Source organism: Dermacentor variabilis, chromosome 1, assembly GCF_050947875.1.
Source record: "Dermacentor variabilis isolate Ectoservices chromosome 1, ASM5094787v1, whole genome shotgun sequence".
NCBI classification, from domain to species: domain Eukaryota; kingdom Metazoa; phylum Arthropoda; class Arachnida; order Ixodida; family Ixodidae; genus Dermacentor; species Dermacentor variabilis.
In genome coordinates this window covers 129622660-129641736 of record NC_134568.1, presented here as the reverse complement: position 1 = coordinate 129641736, position 19077 = coordinate 129622660, and the positions used below count along the sequence as shown (strand labels likewise).

Below are 19077 nucleotides of genomic sequence, written 5' to 3'. Positions count from 1 at the left end.
GATACGACCTCTGCGTTAAACGAAGCATCTTGCTGCGAAACAGACGCTGGAAGGCGGGGCAGTGCATCCGCAACTTGATTCCCCCACCCCTTGCGGTATTCCAACGTATAGTTGTAGCGCAGAAGACACTCTGACCAGCGCGCGATGCAAAGGGGGGGTCTTCCCGAGCCCTGAGACAACCGAAGGGAGACCAAGGCTTGGTGGTCTGTATGAAGTGTGAAGCACCGTCCCCAGAGGTATGTGTGCCAACACTCACAGGCCCAGATGCATGCAAGTGCTTCTCGTTCGCCAACTGCATACTTCCTCTCTTCTGGGGAGAGTGTGTAAGGTACGAAGGCGACTGTGCGTAGCTGGCGTCCATTCATTTGTTGGAGAACGGCGCCAAGGCCACAGTCAGAAGCATCCGTGGAGACAACCACCGGAAGAGTGAGATAAAATGTCTGAAGTACTTTGCGGGATGACAACAGGAACTTGACCTTTTGAAAACTAGCGTCGACGGCATCACTCCAGATGAAAGGTTGATTCTTCTGGAGCAGAGCGCACATCAGGTACACGACTCCAGCAAGGCAGGGAACAAACTTGGCATAGTACTCGGCTAGGCCGAGAAACGAATGCAAACCAGCGCCATCAGTGGGAGCGGGAGTGTTCAGAATAGAATGAACTTTCTCTGGCAGCGGTGAAATGCCTTGGGCAGTGGCCCTGTGGTCCAAGAAAGACAATTCTTCAATGCAAAAGGTGTACTTGGGATTGAGCTTGAGTCCAACTGCCTTGATGCGGTGCAGAACAGCAGTCAAGTTTGTTAGGTGCTCTTGTTCGGTCTTGCTGAACATAATGATATTGTCAATGTAAAACAGAACGCCGGAGCACCCTTTGAGAATCTGTGACATCAGTCGCTGAAGGCTGCAGGGGCAGACGCCAGCCCAAAGCGTACCCGCTTGAAACGGAGCAGTCCGTCATGAGTCACGAATGCAGTCAAGTAGTTCTCAGTATGCAGCAGAACCGGGTGGTAGGTGGATGCAAGATCCAGCTTGAAGAAGGTAGTGGCACCGACGAGGCTATTCAGGAGCTCTTCAGTGTGAGGAAGTGGGAAGCTGTCAACGATGATTGCTCTGTCAGGTTCCCGGAGGTCAACACAGAGTCGAATGCCACCCTCCTTCCTTACCACGATGATGGGGATACCCATTCCGAGACATTAATGCACTCGATGATATCTAGTTCTTCCAACTGACAGAGCTCTTCCGAAACTTGAGGTCGGAATGTCAGTGGGAGGCGCCGAAGTTTCGATGCCACAAGAGGCACCGCGAGTCGTATCTTGATCCGTTGGACGAAACCCTTGGCGAGACCAAGGCCTGGGACAAAGAGGGAGCCAAACTCACTAGACAGGGTCTTCAGAAGAGGGTTGGGTGGTGAAACTTGGCACAAGCCTGAGAGCTGGGCTACGTCAAGTGTCGCTGGCATGGTCGATGTTTCGAAGCAATGCAGAGACGACCCTTCAATGTGCAGGTCCAAAGCCTTGATTGCATCAATTCCAAGGATGGATGTGCCTTAAGGCACAGCATAGAACCGGAGGTAGGCCGTGCGTCCCTTGAACATTACTTCCGTGAAGAAGCAACCACATATGGAAATGGAGCACTTAGAGTAATCGATAAGCTTCACTCGCAAAGCGGAAAGAAGTGACTCATCAACAAAATACTGCTGGAAAAGGTTCTCTTCCAGGACGGAAAATGACGATCCAGAGTCGACGAGAAACTTAAAGGACTTGCCGGGGACGAAAATGTCAACGAAAATGCCAGCTCGAGCAGGGCCAACCATGGTAAGAACGCACAAACATTCAGCATCATCAGACGAGTCCTGCCAGTCGACTTCATGGACAGCAATGGCGGAATGACGCTGTCGCTTGTTACAGACTGGGCAGAAGTGCCCAAGGCGACCGCAGTGAAAACAGCGCTGACCTTGTGCTGGACAGGTATGACGAGGGGCAGTGCTGGCAGAAACCACAACGAAAACAGTCCAGTGACACCTTGTTCGAGTTGCGAGAGCACTCAGGGAAAGTAGACCGACAGAAAGACGAGCACGGCCGCGTTGTACCCCCTGAACGCCGAACGCCTCGTGAAGTTACCTGCTGAATGTGGCCGGGTGCAAGCTCGCAAACTTTCTGAGCAGCCTGCTCCAGTTGCTCTGCTAGAAGCACGGCGTGCGAAAAGGAGAGCGATGAACCTTCTAGAAGCAACTGTCCACGAAGGTGTTTTGTGATGTAATGCCTTCTAAGAACTGGTCACGGAGGGAGTCGTCAAGGGCAATGAAAGGACACAAAGCGGCATGCTCTCGTAAAGTGGCGATGTACTCGTGTATGTCCTTGCCTGGTTGCTGGGTACGGCGGCAGAAGCGATGGTGTTCCACGACGACTTTGCTTGCCGAGGCACAATGCTGTGTTAACGCAGCGACGGCTTGGTTGTATGATGATGGGGCAGTGGGCGACTTTTTGGCCTCATCGGAAGCTGTCACAGTGGAAGCCGGTGGGGCGGTTTCGGAGACTTGGGATGGCAGAGTGAAGAAAATATGCTTACCTTCAATTCCCAGGCTGTGTAACAGGAGGGCTTTGCATCATTCGGGGTGAAAGGCAGATGCTCAGGATGCCAAAAGAAAGGTCTCAAACATGCGAAACCATTGCGGCAATGGAACTGGTGGGCAGCCCTGTGCAGGCAAAAACGGTGGCGATGGAACAAGGCCGGAGAAACTGATGACGTGGCCGGCATGGCTGCAGAGGAGATAGCGCCTTCAGAAAAAAAATTAGAACGAACTAGAACCCTCGCCGCCAACGTGGTATCGTGGCCTACGGGCTGACGAAGAAGAGAGGCAACCAGCCATAGCGCAATGAATGACACCCTTTGTTTTTTGACACTCAATGATATACATGGGGACAACAATGCCACAGTCATTCACAGAGTTTCCATATGGGGTATCAAAACCGAAACTGACAACACAACAGTGCCTATTCTGCCACGCACATCAATTTACGAAACCTGAGTCGATGCATACAGTGTTGAAATAATATTATGAAACATACAAAGGCACACAGACATGCACACAGCAGAATCTTAGCAGCTAGTGGCTATCAGAGTCTGACAACACCTCCTTTTCGCTGTCTACTGGCCACAGAGAGTCATCAGTTCAATTTAATGCACTAGAAATGTCACACTTCTGGAGGCTCACGCAACCATCCTCTGTGCAAGAGTATTCCATGCACCATTGGCCCACTTTGCGATGTCTACGAGTGTCGCTTTCTTGAGACGGCTCGATGGCAGTGTGGCTAGCTACCTTGCATGGAGCTTTTTTTTTTTTTTGTAAGAAACGGTTTCATTTTTTAGTTTGAGTAGAATTAGTTACAATTATAACACACCGGCCAATTTCAACACACCTTTTATTAAAGAAAAGTTATAATCATGCAAATACAGTAAGTAAGCTATTGTTATATAGGATGCACATACCAGGCAACTCTCCCGAATTGTCATAAACTTCACCAATTAGGGATCCTTCTATGATTTTATGAATGTTTCGTCAAGTTTTACGAAAAATTAGTTCTCCTTGTGAAAATGTTTCTCTCGTCGGCCTCCAACCACAGCCTTGGAAGTCTTCTGATCATGAAAGAATGCTAATGGGTAACTCCAGACAGGTTTCTAGAACAGGTAAAATCAGCAACAACAATGTTGCTGAAAAAGCCTTGGTGATCTAAGGAACGATCTGTTGCTTGTCAGTATATGCTGTTTCACTTTTGCTGCTAAGGGTGTGTGTGCCTAAATGTAAATTATCATTAGTAAAGTGTGTATGTATCACACAAGAAGTGTGTGCTCTAAGCAAACATTTAAAAAAATACACTTGCTATTTCCGCCCTCTGCTTCTGCTGTTACATCTACAGGAGTTATTAATCTTGAAGTTCACAAGTTGGCGGCTATGGATGAGGCTTCATCATATTGAGGCTTGACTGTAGTATTTTGCGCATTTCAAGACAGTGGCAAAATTGCTTGTGGCATGTGTAAATACAGGATACTCCCAATATTTTTCAGTTCAGCTAACTTCCAACTTCAATGCAAATCATGGCCAAACTTCAGTGCATTATTCTTCAGACTTCCTAAATTAACCTTTGCCATGCTTTGAAATGTTCTGAACATGTGACAACGTTAGTTAACAGCAATCATCAATGCCATACTGAAAATCACATTGTGCTGTTAATTATTAGTTAACAGCACAATTTTCAGTTCATTTCTGTCATTAATCTTGAAATTTGTGTTGATCCTCTCCCAACAGCCACCTTTATCCAATCACCTTCATTGAAGGAGTCCATGTGGACATCTTCCAGACCATTGACTACATGGTGTTCAATTCTGTGGAGGACTTCAAGAAATTATTATCCAGATATGAGAAACTTCCTAAGCAGGTTGGCCACAGGCATTTGTACTTCTCTTTCAAATGTTTTGTTAACACAGTAGCTGCAGCACTGCCAGCAGCCAGAACTTATTGTGTTGAAGTTGCTGGTTTGTGCCATCCATGAGCAATACAATTTACATTTACAAATATTATGCCAATTTTTTTTTTATCTTGATACCTGCCCTGTGCAGTCCAATTTAGTATTTATGGTTGCATCCACGGTGGAAGACTAGACAGGTGTCTCAACGATGCTGTCTGTCTGCAGAGCGAGCTGATCACAGTTCTGTTCGGGCTTCTTCTCTTTGCCGGCAGGAGCGCTACAGTGTTGCGGGGTCATCTTTTTCTGTCGTTTCCTAGTGGTGTGAGGCCTCGCACTCACATAGTTCACTGCAAAACGGCCTTATAACACACTATGTTACTTTTTCTGAGGCACTACTAGCTCTTGCCTATTCTGTATTACTGCTTCCCATGCTGTTTGCGAAGAAAAATTGAATACGCAACAAGAAACCACCTAACCTCTTTGATCTTAATCTGCAGTGCGGTCATCCATCATCGTACGTCTTAGTGGCTGGCATGCATGCTAACCACAAACATCGCTGCACTCGGCAAGCTGTGATTTCTCGCCCTATGAGCACAACTTAAAGAACTTTGCACTTGCCATTTTATTCCTCCAGTGCATGCATTTCGAAGAATCTGCGCAATTTAATAATTTTAGTATATACTTAGTGGTCGGGTATGCTCTCTTACTATTGAGCATTGCAAAAAGTTTCTTAGTGAAAAAAAAAAAAGCACAAGTACAATGTTAATAACAATGAAAAGTGCAGTTTGAAGAGCCAATTTGCCAGCGTGACCATGAATCACTCTGAAACCACTTTTATATGCTTCATCCCATGTGCGCTCGTGAAGCTGTATCAAAAAGCTCTGAAACTGTGGCCTATTAGCCCCAGAAATTATTTATATGTGGCTGCCCAGTAATCACAAGTCTTTACAGTGGACTTCCATGAGTTGCGAAACATAGAAGGTCTGGATATTGCTACTAAGCTTAGATATTGCTACCTAGGCTTGCTTGCCAAAGGTTTGCCAGACACTTAAACTAGTATGCAGGCATACATGGGACAATTTACTAGCGATTCTTTTATGTGCGCACATGTTTAAGAAGCCCTTGCACACCGTGTTAGCTGCTGTGGTTGACCCCCCAATTATCCGTGCCATCTGCTGAGAGAGATATAAACCACAATAAAAAAAAAATGGTCAGCGCAACAGCATTGTTCTGACAAGTAGTCTATTCTTCCACCATGTTTGCACCCACAAAACCAAGAACTCTATAATTATTATCGTATCTAGAATGACTTTAGAAGCTGTCCTTACGACTCTATGCACTTCTTTGACAGCAACGCTTCTTCTAACAATGTTGGCTGCTTGCAGCATTAAAACAGTGAGCTTTTAAAGACAGTTTGGTCCCATGACTATCCCCACAAACTGTACTCTAGGATCTGTACAAAAACCTGCATTCTCTAAATCAAACTGTGAAAAATGAGTACCTTTAATGTGTATATATCATTGAAGTGGAATGGCTAGATGGCCGTTAAGTATACAGACACAATCTGGGGCCTATTTTCGGCTGTGCCATAGAGCTTCATACACAAATTACGAGAGAGAAAACTGGCACTAGTGTCTACATGAACTTACACTCATGCAGACATGTGACTTGCACTAACATGACATAAGAAGCCAACAAACACTGACACCAAGGACAACATAGGGGAAATTACTTGTGCTTAATAAATGAAATAAAGAAACAATAAATTAATGGAATCATGCGAAGGCTGTGGGATCGTTCCCCACCTGCGGCAAGTTGTTTTTTCATCCACTTTCATTTCCATTAATTTATCGTTTCTTTATTCCATTTATTAAGCACAGGTAATTTCCCCTATGTTGTCCTTGGTGTCAGTATTTGTTGGCTTCTTATGCTATGACTAATAAAAATCGTGCCCCTCGGTTAACCTCCTTTCTTCTCATTTATTGTACTAACATGAGAATGAGAAGTAGGAAAGAATATGTACAGTGGCATGTCAGGTTCAGCTAGTTATTTTGGCTGTACAAGTCATGAAAAGAGTAAAAAGTGGCATACAGTGAATTCTTTGAAGGGGTCCTGAGCCACCTCTTGGTTTTGATGAAAAAGCACAGTCTGTGGATAGCAACAGCACAGCCAAATTTTTCAGTCATGCACAGCATGTGAAGCTCACAAGTGGAGCACAAAGTCACCATTTTCTCAAACACTGTTTTCAAACGAGGCCTTCTCATCTTTTTCAAGGCTGCTAGTGGCTTGCATATGTCGTCATATGCAAGATTCCCATAGACGGCTGCTATTGGCTGATAGCTGACGTCAGTTAAGAAAGATGTTTTGATTAGTGTGCTTCTTCCTACTGTTACTGTCCATGTTTATTGACACAGTTTAATAAACAAGCTGAAGCAGGCAAAGATCTGCATTTCGAAGATAAAAATTACGTACCTCCTGAAGGAGGCAATTATCGTCTGCTCATGCTCGACCGCCTGTGTAGGAACTAAACTTCGGCTATACTGCTTATTGGCGTCATAGCTACTGGGTTTTGCTAATTGTAATTAGCTTTGAGCACTCGACTGACCTCTAACCATATGAAACTTAAGGTCAGACCACACATCCGCTTGCCAGTGCACGCTCAGTCCTGTCTAAACGCCTTAGCAGACATCGCTTCGTATTCAGCTATTGACAGCACTTCAAAATGCACAAATTGGATGTAGCCACTATCTGTCGGTCAAGCTGGTGCAGAAGAAAGCCAGTCCGCACCACGGGGCATGGCCAGACTGGAGCACATGAGAGCACGCACTCCAGCCCTGTTATGCACATAGCAAATGCTGTGCGTAAGCACTGCAGTTGCATTTTGCTGCGTTTGCTATGTATCGTAGATACAGTTGACTTCTGTTAATTTGACCCAAGTGGGACCGATGAAATTGATAGAATTATCTGGCAGGTCGAACTGCACAAGACACAGAAAGAAAAAAATGCCAAAACACACCACTGATTCTTTTACCAGTATTTGCCCGATTTTAACCCGCCCCCCAATGAAACAGGTGCCCTCTTTCTATGTCTCCAAAGTAGACAACTAGCATAGAAACGATATTAAAGCTCCTAACCAAAGTCGAAATCTAATGTGGACCGGATTTTTTTCAAGAGAAATATGTGTTGCATAATGACAGCCAGCTTTCTAATCTTTGCCTCAATACATACGTGTTATGCGGTAAAGCACACAAACGCCAAGCAGGCTGTTTTGGTTTCATGTCATATGCGCAGGCAGTTTTCAGCCCGATTTTCTTAAAAAGGAATTAAGGCATGCATTAGGGAATCGGGTATCTACGATAATCATACATTGTGGGCTTCGGTTATTCCTTGAAAATATTCCTAGGGCAGTCCAAAAATAGGCGGGAGATTTTCGACAGGAGATTTTTTTTATGTGTGTTCAGTGCATTTGCTGTGCTCTAAGCTGTGCCGGGACAGACGCCGCCACTAAAGGGGTCACTATTGGGGTCACCATAGGAGTTAGGCACATGCGTGCTCACTGGCCTCAGCTCAAATTATCTGGCGAGGGCCAATTTTAGAATCGAAATAACGAAAGTTTATGCCCATAGGGACCTTCAGTCAGGATCGGGACCTTCAGTCAGGATCCAAATGGGACCTTCAGTCAGGATCGAATTATCAGAAAAAAATCTCATAAGCGGGAGTTGTATTAGCAGATGTTTACTGCACCATGGCCACTGCGGGGTGACTTGGCGGAGCCGGCCGAAGTGAACGGATGTATCGTCGGCACGCTCCGCAACCACCGAGACTGCGCGACCTTCACCGACCGCCCTTGCCCGGGCCACTTTTGCCGGGAGTCATATGGGAAGCGGCTTTCTCGCCGTTTCCCACCGACCACCTTTTCTTCCCGCCACTTTTTTGCCGCTCCCCGCGCCTCTACAGCTCTGAAGCAGTTCCAACGCGGCTGCCCCTGCCGGGGCCATAGCTGCCTTGGTGTGTTTACGACACCATGAACGAAGAGCGCCAAGCGACCAGCTCTTCCGAGGCCCATGGTCTAAACGGGCTGCAAAGGGCCTTCGGCCAATTCACCGCTCTGTTTCGATGGAGCATTTATCTACCGCAACATCATTTTCCAACGAGCAGAAGACGCAATCGGTGACGGAGAACGCCGCCGCGCATTCCTCAACAATAACGAAGGCGCCTGAGGTGTATACCGCGGGAGTGGCTGCCGATCCCATCGTCACCAATTTTCCCTCCCAACAGCGAGAGGTGGACACTCCGACCGGGGAAAGGATGGAGGAAGATGCTGCCCCGAACATTTACGATGACAAAACTGACGACGACTTAGGTGGTTGTTGAAAGACAGTCATACATAAGCGACGCATCCATCAAACGCGCGCTAAGACGCAACCCTCCGAGAACATCTTGGGCATTCCGGACGCCTCCCAGCCTACCGTACGCGAGCACAGTCGGAATCAGAACCTGCCTCAACTTCCTTTGCACGATGAAAAGATAATTCTGCGGCCTCACGGAGGACTTTGTCTCGATAAGTGGATGCACCCAGAACTTACCAGTGCTCTATGGAGTGTGTTGTGTCGGCAGCGGCAGGCAAGCGGGGGGCCCCGACCGGGCGAACGCGCGGCTAGCGCCGGCGCAGGAAGGAGACACGGAGCAAACTGCTCCCGATGAAAACCGGAACGAAGACTCGGCCGACCCACGGCCGTTTATTACTTATAAAGGCTTCACACACTAGATGACACCTCCAGATTGGCCCAAGCTCGTCACATGACAGAAGGGGGGTGCGCCATCTAGCTAAACAACTACAAAACACACATGTACGATGACACAGAGATCTGACAGGGGGCGACACTATACTACATCATCCCCCCCCTGGAAACAAAGTAAGCATACAGTGAGACGCGCACACAACACGCGCACTTAAGTCCAAAGGCAATTTCAGTTCGTTCCCCCCCATGTGCACACACGCGCACCAGTCGCACACAAAGCACGCACTTAAGTCCACAACAAATTCAATCCGTCCCTCCCCAAGTTCACATACACGCGCACCAGTCTTGGGCACCATAACACAGGCAGTCACTCGAACAAAGTCTGACAAGGAACACGGCACAAAACTCACTGCACCGCAACAAGAAGCACTTTTTTCCTGTGTTAATGAAACATGTGGACTGTCTCCTAAATATCACAGCGAGGCCCCTAGCCGTGGCATTTCGAAGACGGCAATACGCTCTACACTACAAAAACAAAATCATCGAGCCACGGAGGCCGTTTTCTGTCACGATGAGGACGCGTGCGTACCTCAGAACTTTGGGGGTTGCGATGCGTATCGGTCGACTTTAAAGACCCAGTCGTCCCACTATTTCCTTCCCCCCGGTTGGACAATTGAATGTGGTTGTCGCTCAAAGCTGGAGAGGGTTGCCCAGGAAGCTCCTCTCGACGTCCCAACAAGTCCTGGGAGGCTACCGATTCTCCTACGGAATCAGAGACGACTGCTGACTGTGTAAACTCGGAAGTGATACAGTCAGACGGACTACTCAACTGAAGCTTATGACTCTGAGAAGACGCTGTTGCTACAGACGAGTCATCGGAATGACTATCCAAGTTTGAATACGAGTACAAAAAATCTTTGTCACTTGTACACAATGTACTACCTGCTGAATCCTTTATCACTAGGGTTAACTTAGACACATGCCACGTCTTCCCATCACTGAGTAAAAAAGTAGATGGTCCTATCTGGGCCTTGACTTTACGAGGTTTACTGTACTTAAAAAATAGTTTCCTCTTAAATCTTATTCTGACGGTGTCTCCCACCTTGATACGAGTTGCCTGAGCACCTCTACGTTTGTCTACGTACTGTTTAGTCTGCCACTGTTTCTGCAAGACCCTTTCTTGAACGTGAGGCACAAGACTGTCATGTTCCCTTAGATCTACACAGAGCTGCATGGTTCCATCCTTCTTGCGCACCACCATGAGTGGAAACACCCACTCAGAAGCCTCGACACGCTTGATGACGTCGCAGTCCTCGAGACGTCGCAATTCATTTGGGACCTGGTCACGGAGAGCCAGGGGTAGTCTGCGCAACTTTGCAGATACTGGTTTCGCATCTTGCTGCCGATGAATTCGGTGCACAGAGTTGAGACTGAACTCGTCACTGGAGAGGTGATCAAAACCCGGAGGCACACCTGTGGGGCTCTGTACTGAAGGAAGCGATGGTAGACATGTCAGCGACGTACCGTCAATCTGTATGCCCAAGCGTTGGATAGCGTCTAAACCCAGCAGTGATGTTCCTGTAGTCGTTACGTGGAACGTGACGGAGCAAGACCTTTGGAAAAACTGGACAGTGGCTTGAAACAGGCCTTGAATGATGATGCGTTGCTTGGAGAAATTTCTCAAGTCCACTGTTGGTTGTGACAGCCTGTGCTGTCGACCAAAGTTATTTCTAAAATCTTCGGCCGTCATGCATGACACAGACGCTCCCGTATCCACTGGCAGTCGCATGGAGACGCCGTTCACTACGACCGGAACTTCCAAATCTTTTTTAGTTTCAAAAGCGCTTACCGTCAAGACAGACGCGGACGGCTGCCTTGCGGAAGTTGAAGACAGCGTCTCTGCGGAAGAGACGTGTTGAACAGTACGGGTTTTCCGGCATACTGATGCAAAATGGCCCAACGTGTGGCAGGCGTTGCACCGCCGGTTTCTTGCTGGACAATTCTTGTACGTTGCAATATGCTTCGTGCTGCCACACCGGTCGCATGCACCACGGTTCCCGGAGGAGCCATGTGCGAAATGTCGGCCCTCTTGGCGGCTTCTCGGAAGAAGTCGGCCATCTTGGCGGCCTCCCGGACTACGTCGGCCATCTTGGCGCGTCGACGGAACGCCAAGTTGAGATGCCTCGATTCTTCGTACATTTTCGGAGTCGAACGCGCGGTTCGCTCGATGCAGGGCTTCTAACGAGCGTCCAATTTCTTCTGCCTTGTCCAGGGACAGGGTTTCGCCATGAGCCAGCAACTTTTCGCGAACGCCGACGTTCGCTACCCCATGTATTATTTGGTCTCGGACGCGCTCGTCGTAGGTTGTGCCGAAGTTGCACTGTACCGCCTTCTCCTTCAATGCGGTCACGAATTCCAGGAATCCTTCTCCCTCGAACTGCTTTCGACTGGTGAATTCGTGCCTTTCCGCCAGGACATTTGTTGACGCGGCGAACAGCCGGTCAAGCCGCTGCAAGAGTCTCGGAAACTCTGACGCTGGCGGGACCGCATCACTTGACGTTGACGCTGCGCCGGTCGACTGCCTTGCTGCTTCGCTTGAAGCTGACGCTGCGCTGGTTAACTGCCTTGCTGCTTCCTGCTCCTCGTCTGCAAAGTACTTCCATTGTCCCTCACGCCCGAGAGCGCTGACGAGCGCGGACGCTCGTCGCGCGTCCGTCCAGTCGCCACCGCCGGCCGCTTCGAGGTGGGCGAAGCTCGCTGGTTTTCCGGGGCTTCGGTCGGAACCGCTGCGGGAATCCCATCCTCGTCGCCAAAAGATGTTGTGTCGGCAGCGGCAGGCAAGCGGGGGGCCCCGACCGGGCGAACGCGTGGCAAGCGCCGGCGCAGGAAGGAGACACGGAGCAAACTGCTCCCGATGAAAACCGGAACGAAGACTCGGCCGACCCACGGCCGTTTATTACTTATAAAGGCTTCACACGCTAGATGACACCTCCAGATTGGCCCAAGCTCGTCACATGACAGAAGGGGGGTGCGCCATCTAGCTAAACAACTACAAAACACACATGTACGATGACACAGAGATCTGACAGGGGGCGACACTATACTACAGAGTGCAGCCGGCTTGACCACCGAGGATCGTCAGGACATCATATTCCGACTGCTACCTCAGCAGAACTTGGCAGTCATCAGCACACCCCAGTCACACGTAGCCGACGCATTGTACAAGGTGAGGGAGCTGAACCTTGGTCGGTGGGTCTATCCCATCACGACATATTTTGCGGCCCCAGGCAACTCATGCAAGGAAATTGTTCCTGGCCTTTTTCCCGGTACACCGTCTTCCAAGCTAGTGGATGAGCTTTTGGCTCCTGGAACTCAAATACTTCAAGCACGAATGATGGGTCAAACCAACGTTACGTTGGTAACATTTGAAGGACTTAAAGTGCCTTGCTACGTGCGTTTCTATGGTGCAAAACTCCGCTGCTACCCTCATCGACCCCGCCAACTTGGTTGCAAGATATGTCACAAGCTCAGCCATTGGGCTGATTACTGTCTTATGCCGCACGTGGTCATTTGCACGACGTGCGGGACTGACAAACCCACCCCGTCACATCCGTGCATCCCACACTGCAGATCCTGTGACAGGGCCCACCCTACAGCGGATCCAAACTGCCCACGGCGTGCTAGGCAGACACTGAACAAAGCTTGGGTGCGGAAAGCTCTCGAGAAAGAGCAGCGTGAACTTCAACGCTCCAGCGACCCGACCACTACCACAGATACGGCGGAGACCCGAACGTCGCGCGCCCCAACGAAGGAGACCAGACAAGACCGGTCGGAGACCCGTTCGAGATCCCGTCGCAAGTTCCGGACCCGCTCCAAGTCTCGGTCCCGATCCCGTGAGGTATCGGTGCGCCTCCCAGAGAAGCGCCCTCCTTCCCCATCTTCCCAACAACCCTACAAGAAGGCCCTGCAGACCAACGCCCCAGCCAAGGTGACCCTGGTCCCTTCAGGGGTGCAGCAGACCCCTGAGAAGAAAGCAGCAATGGAGGCGCCTCGGGAGGTAAGTCAGGCGGAGGGTCCCCCACAGCTCGCTCCGCCCCGTAAATCTCTCCCTACCCCTTCCCCTATTACAAATTCGTTATCAAATCCCGATCCTCTAATAGAAATAGCCCGCCTACGTCGTGACATGGAGGCACGCTGGGAGCGCCTGCAAAAACAAATGGACGCGCTGGTGGCAGACATGAGCACTAGTATGCAGGCGGCTCTGGACAGGATAGAACGCCAAATGGAAGCCCTTCAAATAGGGATTACCGAGCAAGTGAAATCATGTATAGAGTGCACTTTCGCACGCATGCAAGTTCTTGAGCTTAGCAGTAACAACGAAAGCGCGCTTTCCGACTAAGGCTCTCGGCCGCAACCTTCAAATGTTGGCACCCGGCGCCCGCATCCCTATGCACGACCGCCTGCTTCCTCTCGCGATGATGATGGCACCTCGTAACGCGGAGCAACTAGTGGTGTGGCAGTGGAATTGTAGGGGATTCCGCCGAAAACGAGGTTCCCTACAGCAGTATATCGCCGCATCCACGAACCCTCCCGATGTCATCCTTTTACAGGAAGTCAATTGCACCCCTTGTTTATCCGGCTACAGCACGCTCTCGGGTGTCTCTCCCCTTGCGGGAGCCTTAGTTTCGAAACATGTTACATGTCGCATGCATACCACTAACATTGATATTCCTCACCAAATATTGGAAATAATTACGCAAGGTAAACGCAGCGAGAGTGTTTATACTTAATGCATACAGTTTCCCCTGTTCGCGAACGCACTGTTTTCAGCACCTACTAACAGAATTTGGTAGCTTTGGACGGATTTGTGTTGTGGCCGGCGACTTTAATGCTCCGCATACTGCATGGGGTGTCGGATTTGGCGGCCGTAGTCGTAGGGATGAACTTGATTCTTCGTCAGGACTTAGGCGAGCAGGATTTATGTACATTATTTACATCTTGGACAAGACATACATTGACAGCCTAGCGTGACTCCCAGATGAAGCCCGCAAGACTAACATTACAGCAAACAGCTTACGAGCACACAGCTCATGAGTAAATTTCGAGCATGACAACAAGCACTCAGCTCACGACGACGAGCACACCCTAGCAGCCGACAATCGCTGCTTATAAGCACTTGGTCCCCCCTTGATTCCAAGCGAACGGAAACGTTCGTCCAGTCATCGTTCGACGTCACCGAAGATGACCCGCCCTTTTGGAGGAGGCGGGCTCACATACACGTGTTGCACAGGTTTCAGTGCCGCACACGCACACAGGTGTAAAGATCCGGAGCCGACGTCAAAGGGGCTTCGTAGAACTCTGCTCCGTCCCGGGTGGCACGCCGGGTAGCACATTCCTGAGCTGACCCCGCGCCACGTGGCTGCCGGTTATTCGCAGTTCTCTGAAGTGCGCCCCGTCCGGTTGGATTGGAACACATGCAGCTGGCTGAAAAAGTTGGCACGTTGTCACCCCGTACGGCCATTCCTAACAGGGGTTACGTTAAATCGCAGGCTAAAGAGACCCGCTTATGGAATGCCATCTGTAACATGAGATACACACTGCTTACCGACCCAGAGCACCCCACTCGGTTGGGCAACAGCGTATCTCATGACACCTGCCCTGACCTTACCTTCGTGCACAATACTGGCCCAGTCATTGCGCACGGGCCTTTAGAGGAGCATCTTGGTAGTGACCACTACATTGTGGTGACCACCTTGTCATTACGGGGTGCACGCAGGCCCGAGCGAAATGTGCGTATAACAGATTGGGCGAAATTCAGGGAGCGTCGCCAGGACCCACCTGAGCGCCAAGGGTACGAACGCTGGCTTGACTCTCTCGCACAAGATCTAGAGGCCACCACGAGCACACTGCGCACCACAACCGAGACACCAGACATAGACCCGCATTTACTTCGTCTTTGGAACGCCAGCAGAGGGTTGACATGACGATGGAAACGACAACGCCTCAACCGCAAACTTAGGAAACGTATAGATCAAATTACACGGGAATCTCAGGAGTATGCAGAGATCCTTACGAGGAATAACTGGCGAGGATTTTGCGATCGCCTCTCAGGCACATTGAGCACTGCAAAAACGTGGTCGATTCTTCGCTCACTTACAGATCCCACCACAACAAAGGGAAAAACATTTCAACAGCTGCACGTCCTAATGCACAAGTACAGGGACGATGTCTCGACACTCCTCAGAGAGCTAGAGAAGCATTTCATACCCATAGGCCTGCCGCCGCAGTACCCTGACTATCCTTATGTAGGCGAGGCGAACGAATTGCTCGATGCAGACATCACATCTGACGAGGTGCGGGTAGTCCTACAAGACCTATGCCGCAACACGGCACCGGGAGCCGACCACATCCGATTCGCCACCCTTCGTAACCTCAGTGACGCGGATAGTAACCACCTCACCCATATCTTCAATGATTGCTGGTGCAAGGGCATGCTTCCCCAAGCATGGCAACACGCTGACATCACACTGATTCCCAAACCGGGCAAGCCTGTTAAATTTTAAAACTTACGACCCATCTCCCTAACATCCTGCATTGGTAAGCTCATGGAGTATGTACTCTTGCGGCGTCTGCAGCCCTTCCTCGAAGAAAAATCATTCTTTTCTAACTCTCAATTCGGATATCGGGCTCATCTGTCTGCCAAAGATGTGCTTTTACAATTGCGGGAGGAAGTCATCTCCGTCGTCCACCCAAACGAGAGCACTCATCGCCTTAGACCTAAAAGGGGCATTCGATAATGTTGAACATGACCTCATCCTTCGCAATGTTGCACATTCACACTGTGGAATTCGTATGTACAACTATATCCACGCATTTCTTCGAGATCGCACAGCCACGGTAGGAATGGGACCGCATCGATCCGGTACGATTCGCCTTGTAGGACGTGGGACACCCCAGGGCTCAGTTCTTTCCCCTACTCTATTCAATATCACGCTCGCAGGGCTCCCCCTGCTACTTGACCAGATCCCTGATGTCGCCCACGCTATTTATGCGGACGACATTACTATCTGGTCGACACGGGGTTCTGACGGAGCCATCCAGGACCGACTGCAGCAAGCAGTCGATACAGTTTCCGAGTACGCGAGAAAATGCGGCTTAAGATGTGCTCCGGAAAAGTCGGAGCTCATAATCATTCGCCCCCGGAGCCGTTCCTCTACTCCCCCATCACTGTGTACGTGGATGGCACACCGATACCACAGGTTAATCGTGCTCGTATCCTCGGCCTACACGTCCAAGCGGATGGCAGGTCAAACTATACTGTTTCCCTTCTATCCAGACAGATTGAGCAAATTCTGGCCATGATCCGGAGGGTCTCCAACAGGCGCTCGGGCCTTCGAGAAGAGGACCTGCTGTGCTTGGTGGAGGCATGCGTGATCAGCCGCCTTACATACCATCTCCCATTTCAGCGGTTGACCCGAGCGCAACAACTTCGCATAGACGCAATGATTTGCAAAGCGACGAAGCTGGCCCATGGCCTCCCGAACTATACTTCCACATGCCGTCTCCTTAACTTAGGGACACATAACACACTAGGCGAGCTGCTAGAGGCACATTGGGTCAGCCAGCGCCAGCGCCTCCTACTCACTCCTACTGGCCGCCATCTTCTCACACGGCTAGGATACTTCGTCCCACCCCTTGAGTCTGAAACCCGTCCAACGATCTTGTCGTCAGCGATACGCCAAGCACTAAGTATTCATCCATTGCCACGTAATATGCACCCCAAGCATGACAAAGGGTGGCGCAAAGCCCATGTACGATACATTGGCCGCATGCTTGCAAACATCCCGGAAACACATACTTTATACACGGACACATCATGCACTCAAGAGGGCTATACCTCGGTAGTTTTGGATGGCACCGAATCGCTGAGAGACTCTGCTGCAATGCGCGGAACGAATGCCGCTTAAGGAGAAATTCTCAGTGTTGCTCTTGCAATTCGATACACCATCCGCGTTCCTGAGGAAGTGTATATATTGACGGACTCGCAACAGGCATGCCGGGCATTCCTATCAGGACATGGCATCCCGAGAGTGGCGCACCAAATTCTCAAACAGATCCCGCAAAATACACCAACCACACCTCCCCGCATCCACTTACTCTGGACCCCTGGTCACACCTCGCTGCTGGGTAACGAACGCGCACATGTGGTTGCCCGAGAAATTTCCCTCCGGGCGACTCGGCGTGGTGAGGCGACTAGTTCAGAGTGGGGGGATCCCTTGCTCTATTACAAAGACATACTCCGTCATTATACACGCATTCGTCACACCCACGCCGCACCACCGCTGTCCTTCTCGCGGGAGGAAGCAGTGGCATTGCACCAGTTACAAACCGCAACTTTTCCAAGTCTTGTCTCTCTAAATAAATTCTACCCACACTGTTATGCAGATCGTTGCCCTGGCTGTGGCAGCTCGCCCACAATCTTCCACGTCACGATTGAGTGCTCTGCAAACCTCTTTCCTCCCTTGCCAACTCTCCTTTACCCCCTACGCAACAAAGAGCTGTGGGACGATGCCCTCCGTGACGGACCTCCCGAGGTCCTCCGAGCTGTGATAGAACGGGCTCGAAACGTCGCCGGAATCATCTTAGGGACCCTGGACTGAGGGTTCCTCCCACACTGCTCTCGCCATTCAAATATTATTAATAAAGATGTTTTACTCTCTCTCTGTAGGGTGCCACCACGAGCCTGGTCATTGTAGGTTGCCTGAATGCTCTCCTCCTTGGGGAGAGAGAGAGCATGCAGGCACCTTAGCTCATTGAGCTCACTGTAGCCTGTTGAGGACAACTGCGTTTCATGTTTGGCGAATCGTAAGTGCTAAAATTGGGAATAGTGGCGTATATGTGAACATCCAAAATAAAATGCACAGTGGTGACATTCAATAAGCAGAGCATTGTGGACACTCCCTGCTCTGCCGTAGCCTTAGCAGTGCAAGGTGTTGAAGAAGGAGCAGGAGCACTGCGAAGGTGAGCAAAGGTGATCTTTGATTGCCAATAACACCACTTCTGCTGAACGCATTGAAGTACTTTTTGCTGCAAATTATTTCTGAAATAGTAAATTTAACTTCAAATGCATTTCTCGACTTCAAAATAAAAAGTGTTTCAGGGCCCCTTTAAGAGGACCGCTTAAGCAAAACATTAAATCAGTTTAGACAGATAAAGCATTCTTTGAAAACTCTGTGGTCGTGTACTTCAATATAGTAGGTTGATTATTAGAAGGGAAAATGAAGGTCGGAGTTCCAATTTTTGAATTACGTGCCAAATCCCCAACACCATTTCGTCACTGTGACGTCACGGAGTTCCATGTATATTTTATGTTTAAGTCGTGTTGCCTTAGCAAAAGTTCCCTAAACTTGCCATGGTCAATCTTTGGCTCTTTTAGGACAAAATATAGTCTATGTTTACAGCTAAAAAATTAACTAGGCCCTAGAAGACTCTGTGAAAATCCATGATGACACAGCAAGCTAGTGTGGGAACTTCAAGAGGCATCACCACCCATATTTTGTTATTGTGCCTTTTCTGGCTTACCAAGCATCTTATCTTGGCACGAGTGATGTTTTTGATATTGCAGAAGGTCGACTTACTGATACAGAAGAAATTGTTTTTTATTGTCCCTTTAAGGTAATGTACGCCTCAACAGGCATTAATATTTGGTTTATAAATAATTGCCATTTAAAGAAAATAAATGAAGCTGGTAGCCAGATGGCGTTAGGTATTCCCTCAATTGCAGCCTCTGTACTGCACCTGCAAAGCCAGTTGTAGGCATGTGTTTCAAAGTGATGTCAAGCATTTTCTCCCTTTTTATTTCTCATGCAC

General features: G+C 49.4%; 1 protein-coding gene across 2 annotated transcripts in view; it reads left to right on the top strand.

Annotated features, from left to right (window-relative positions):
* Positions 1-19077, top strand: part of LOC142584615 (uncharacterized) — an 81740-nt gene that overhangs the window by 8686 nt on the left and 53977 nt on the right. For both annotated transcript variants that reach the window (XM_075694755.1, XM_075694759.1), the window contains exon 4: positions 4306-4435. In XM_075694755.1, the coding sequence (XP_075550870.1) occupies positions 4306-4435 (130 nt within the window). The remainder of the gene's footprint in view (positions 1-4305; positions 4436-19077) is intronic.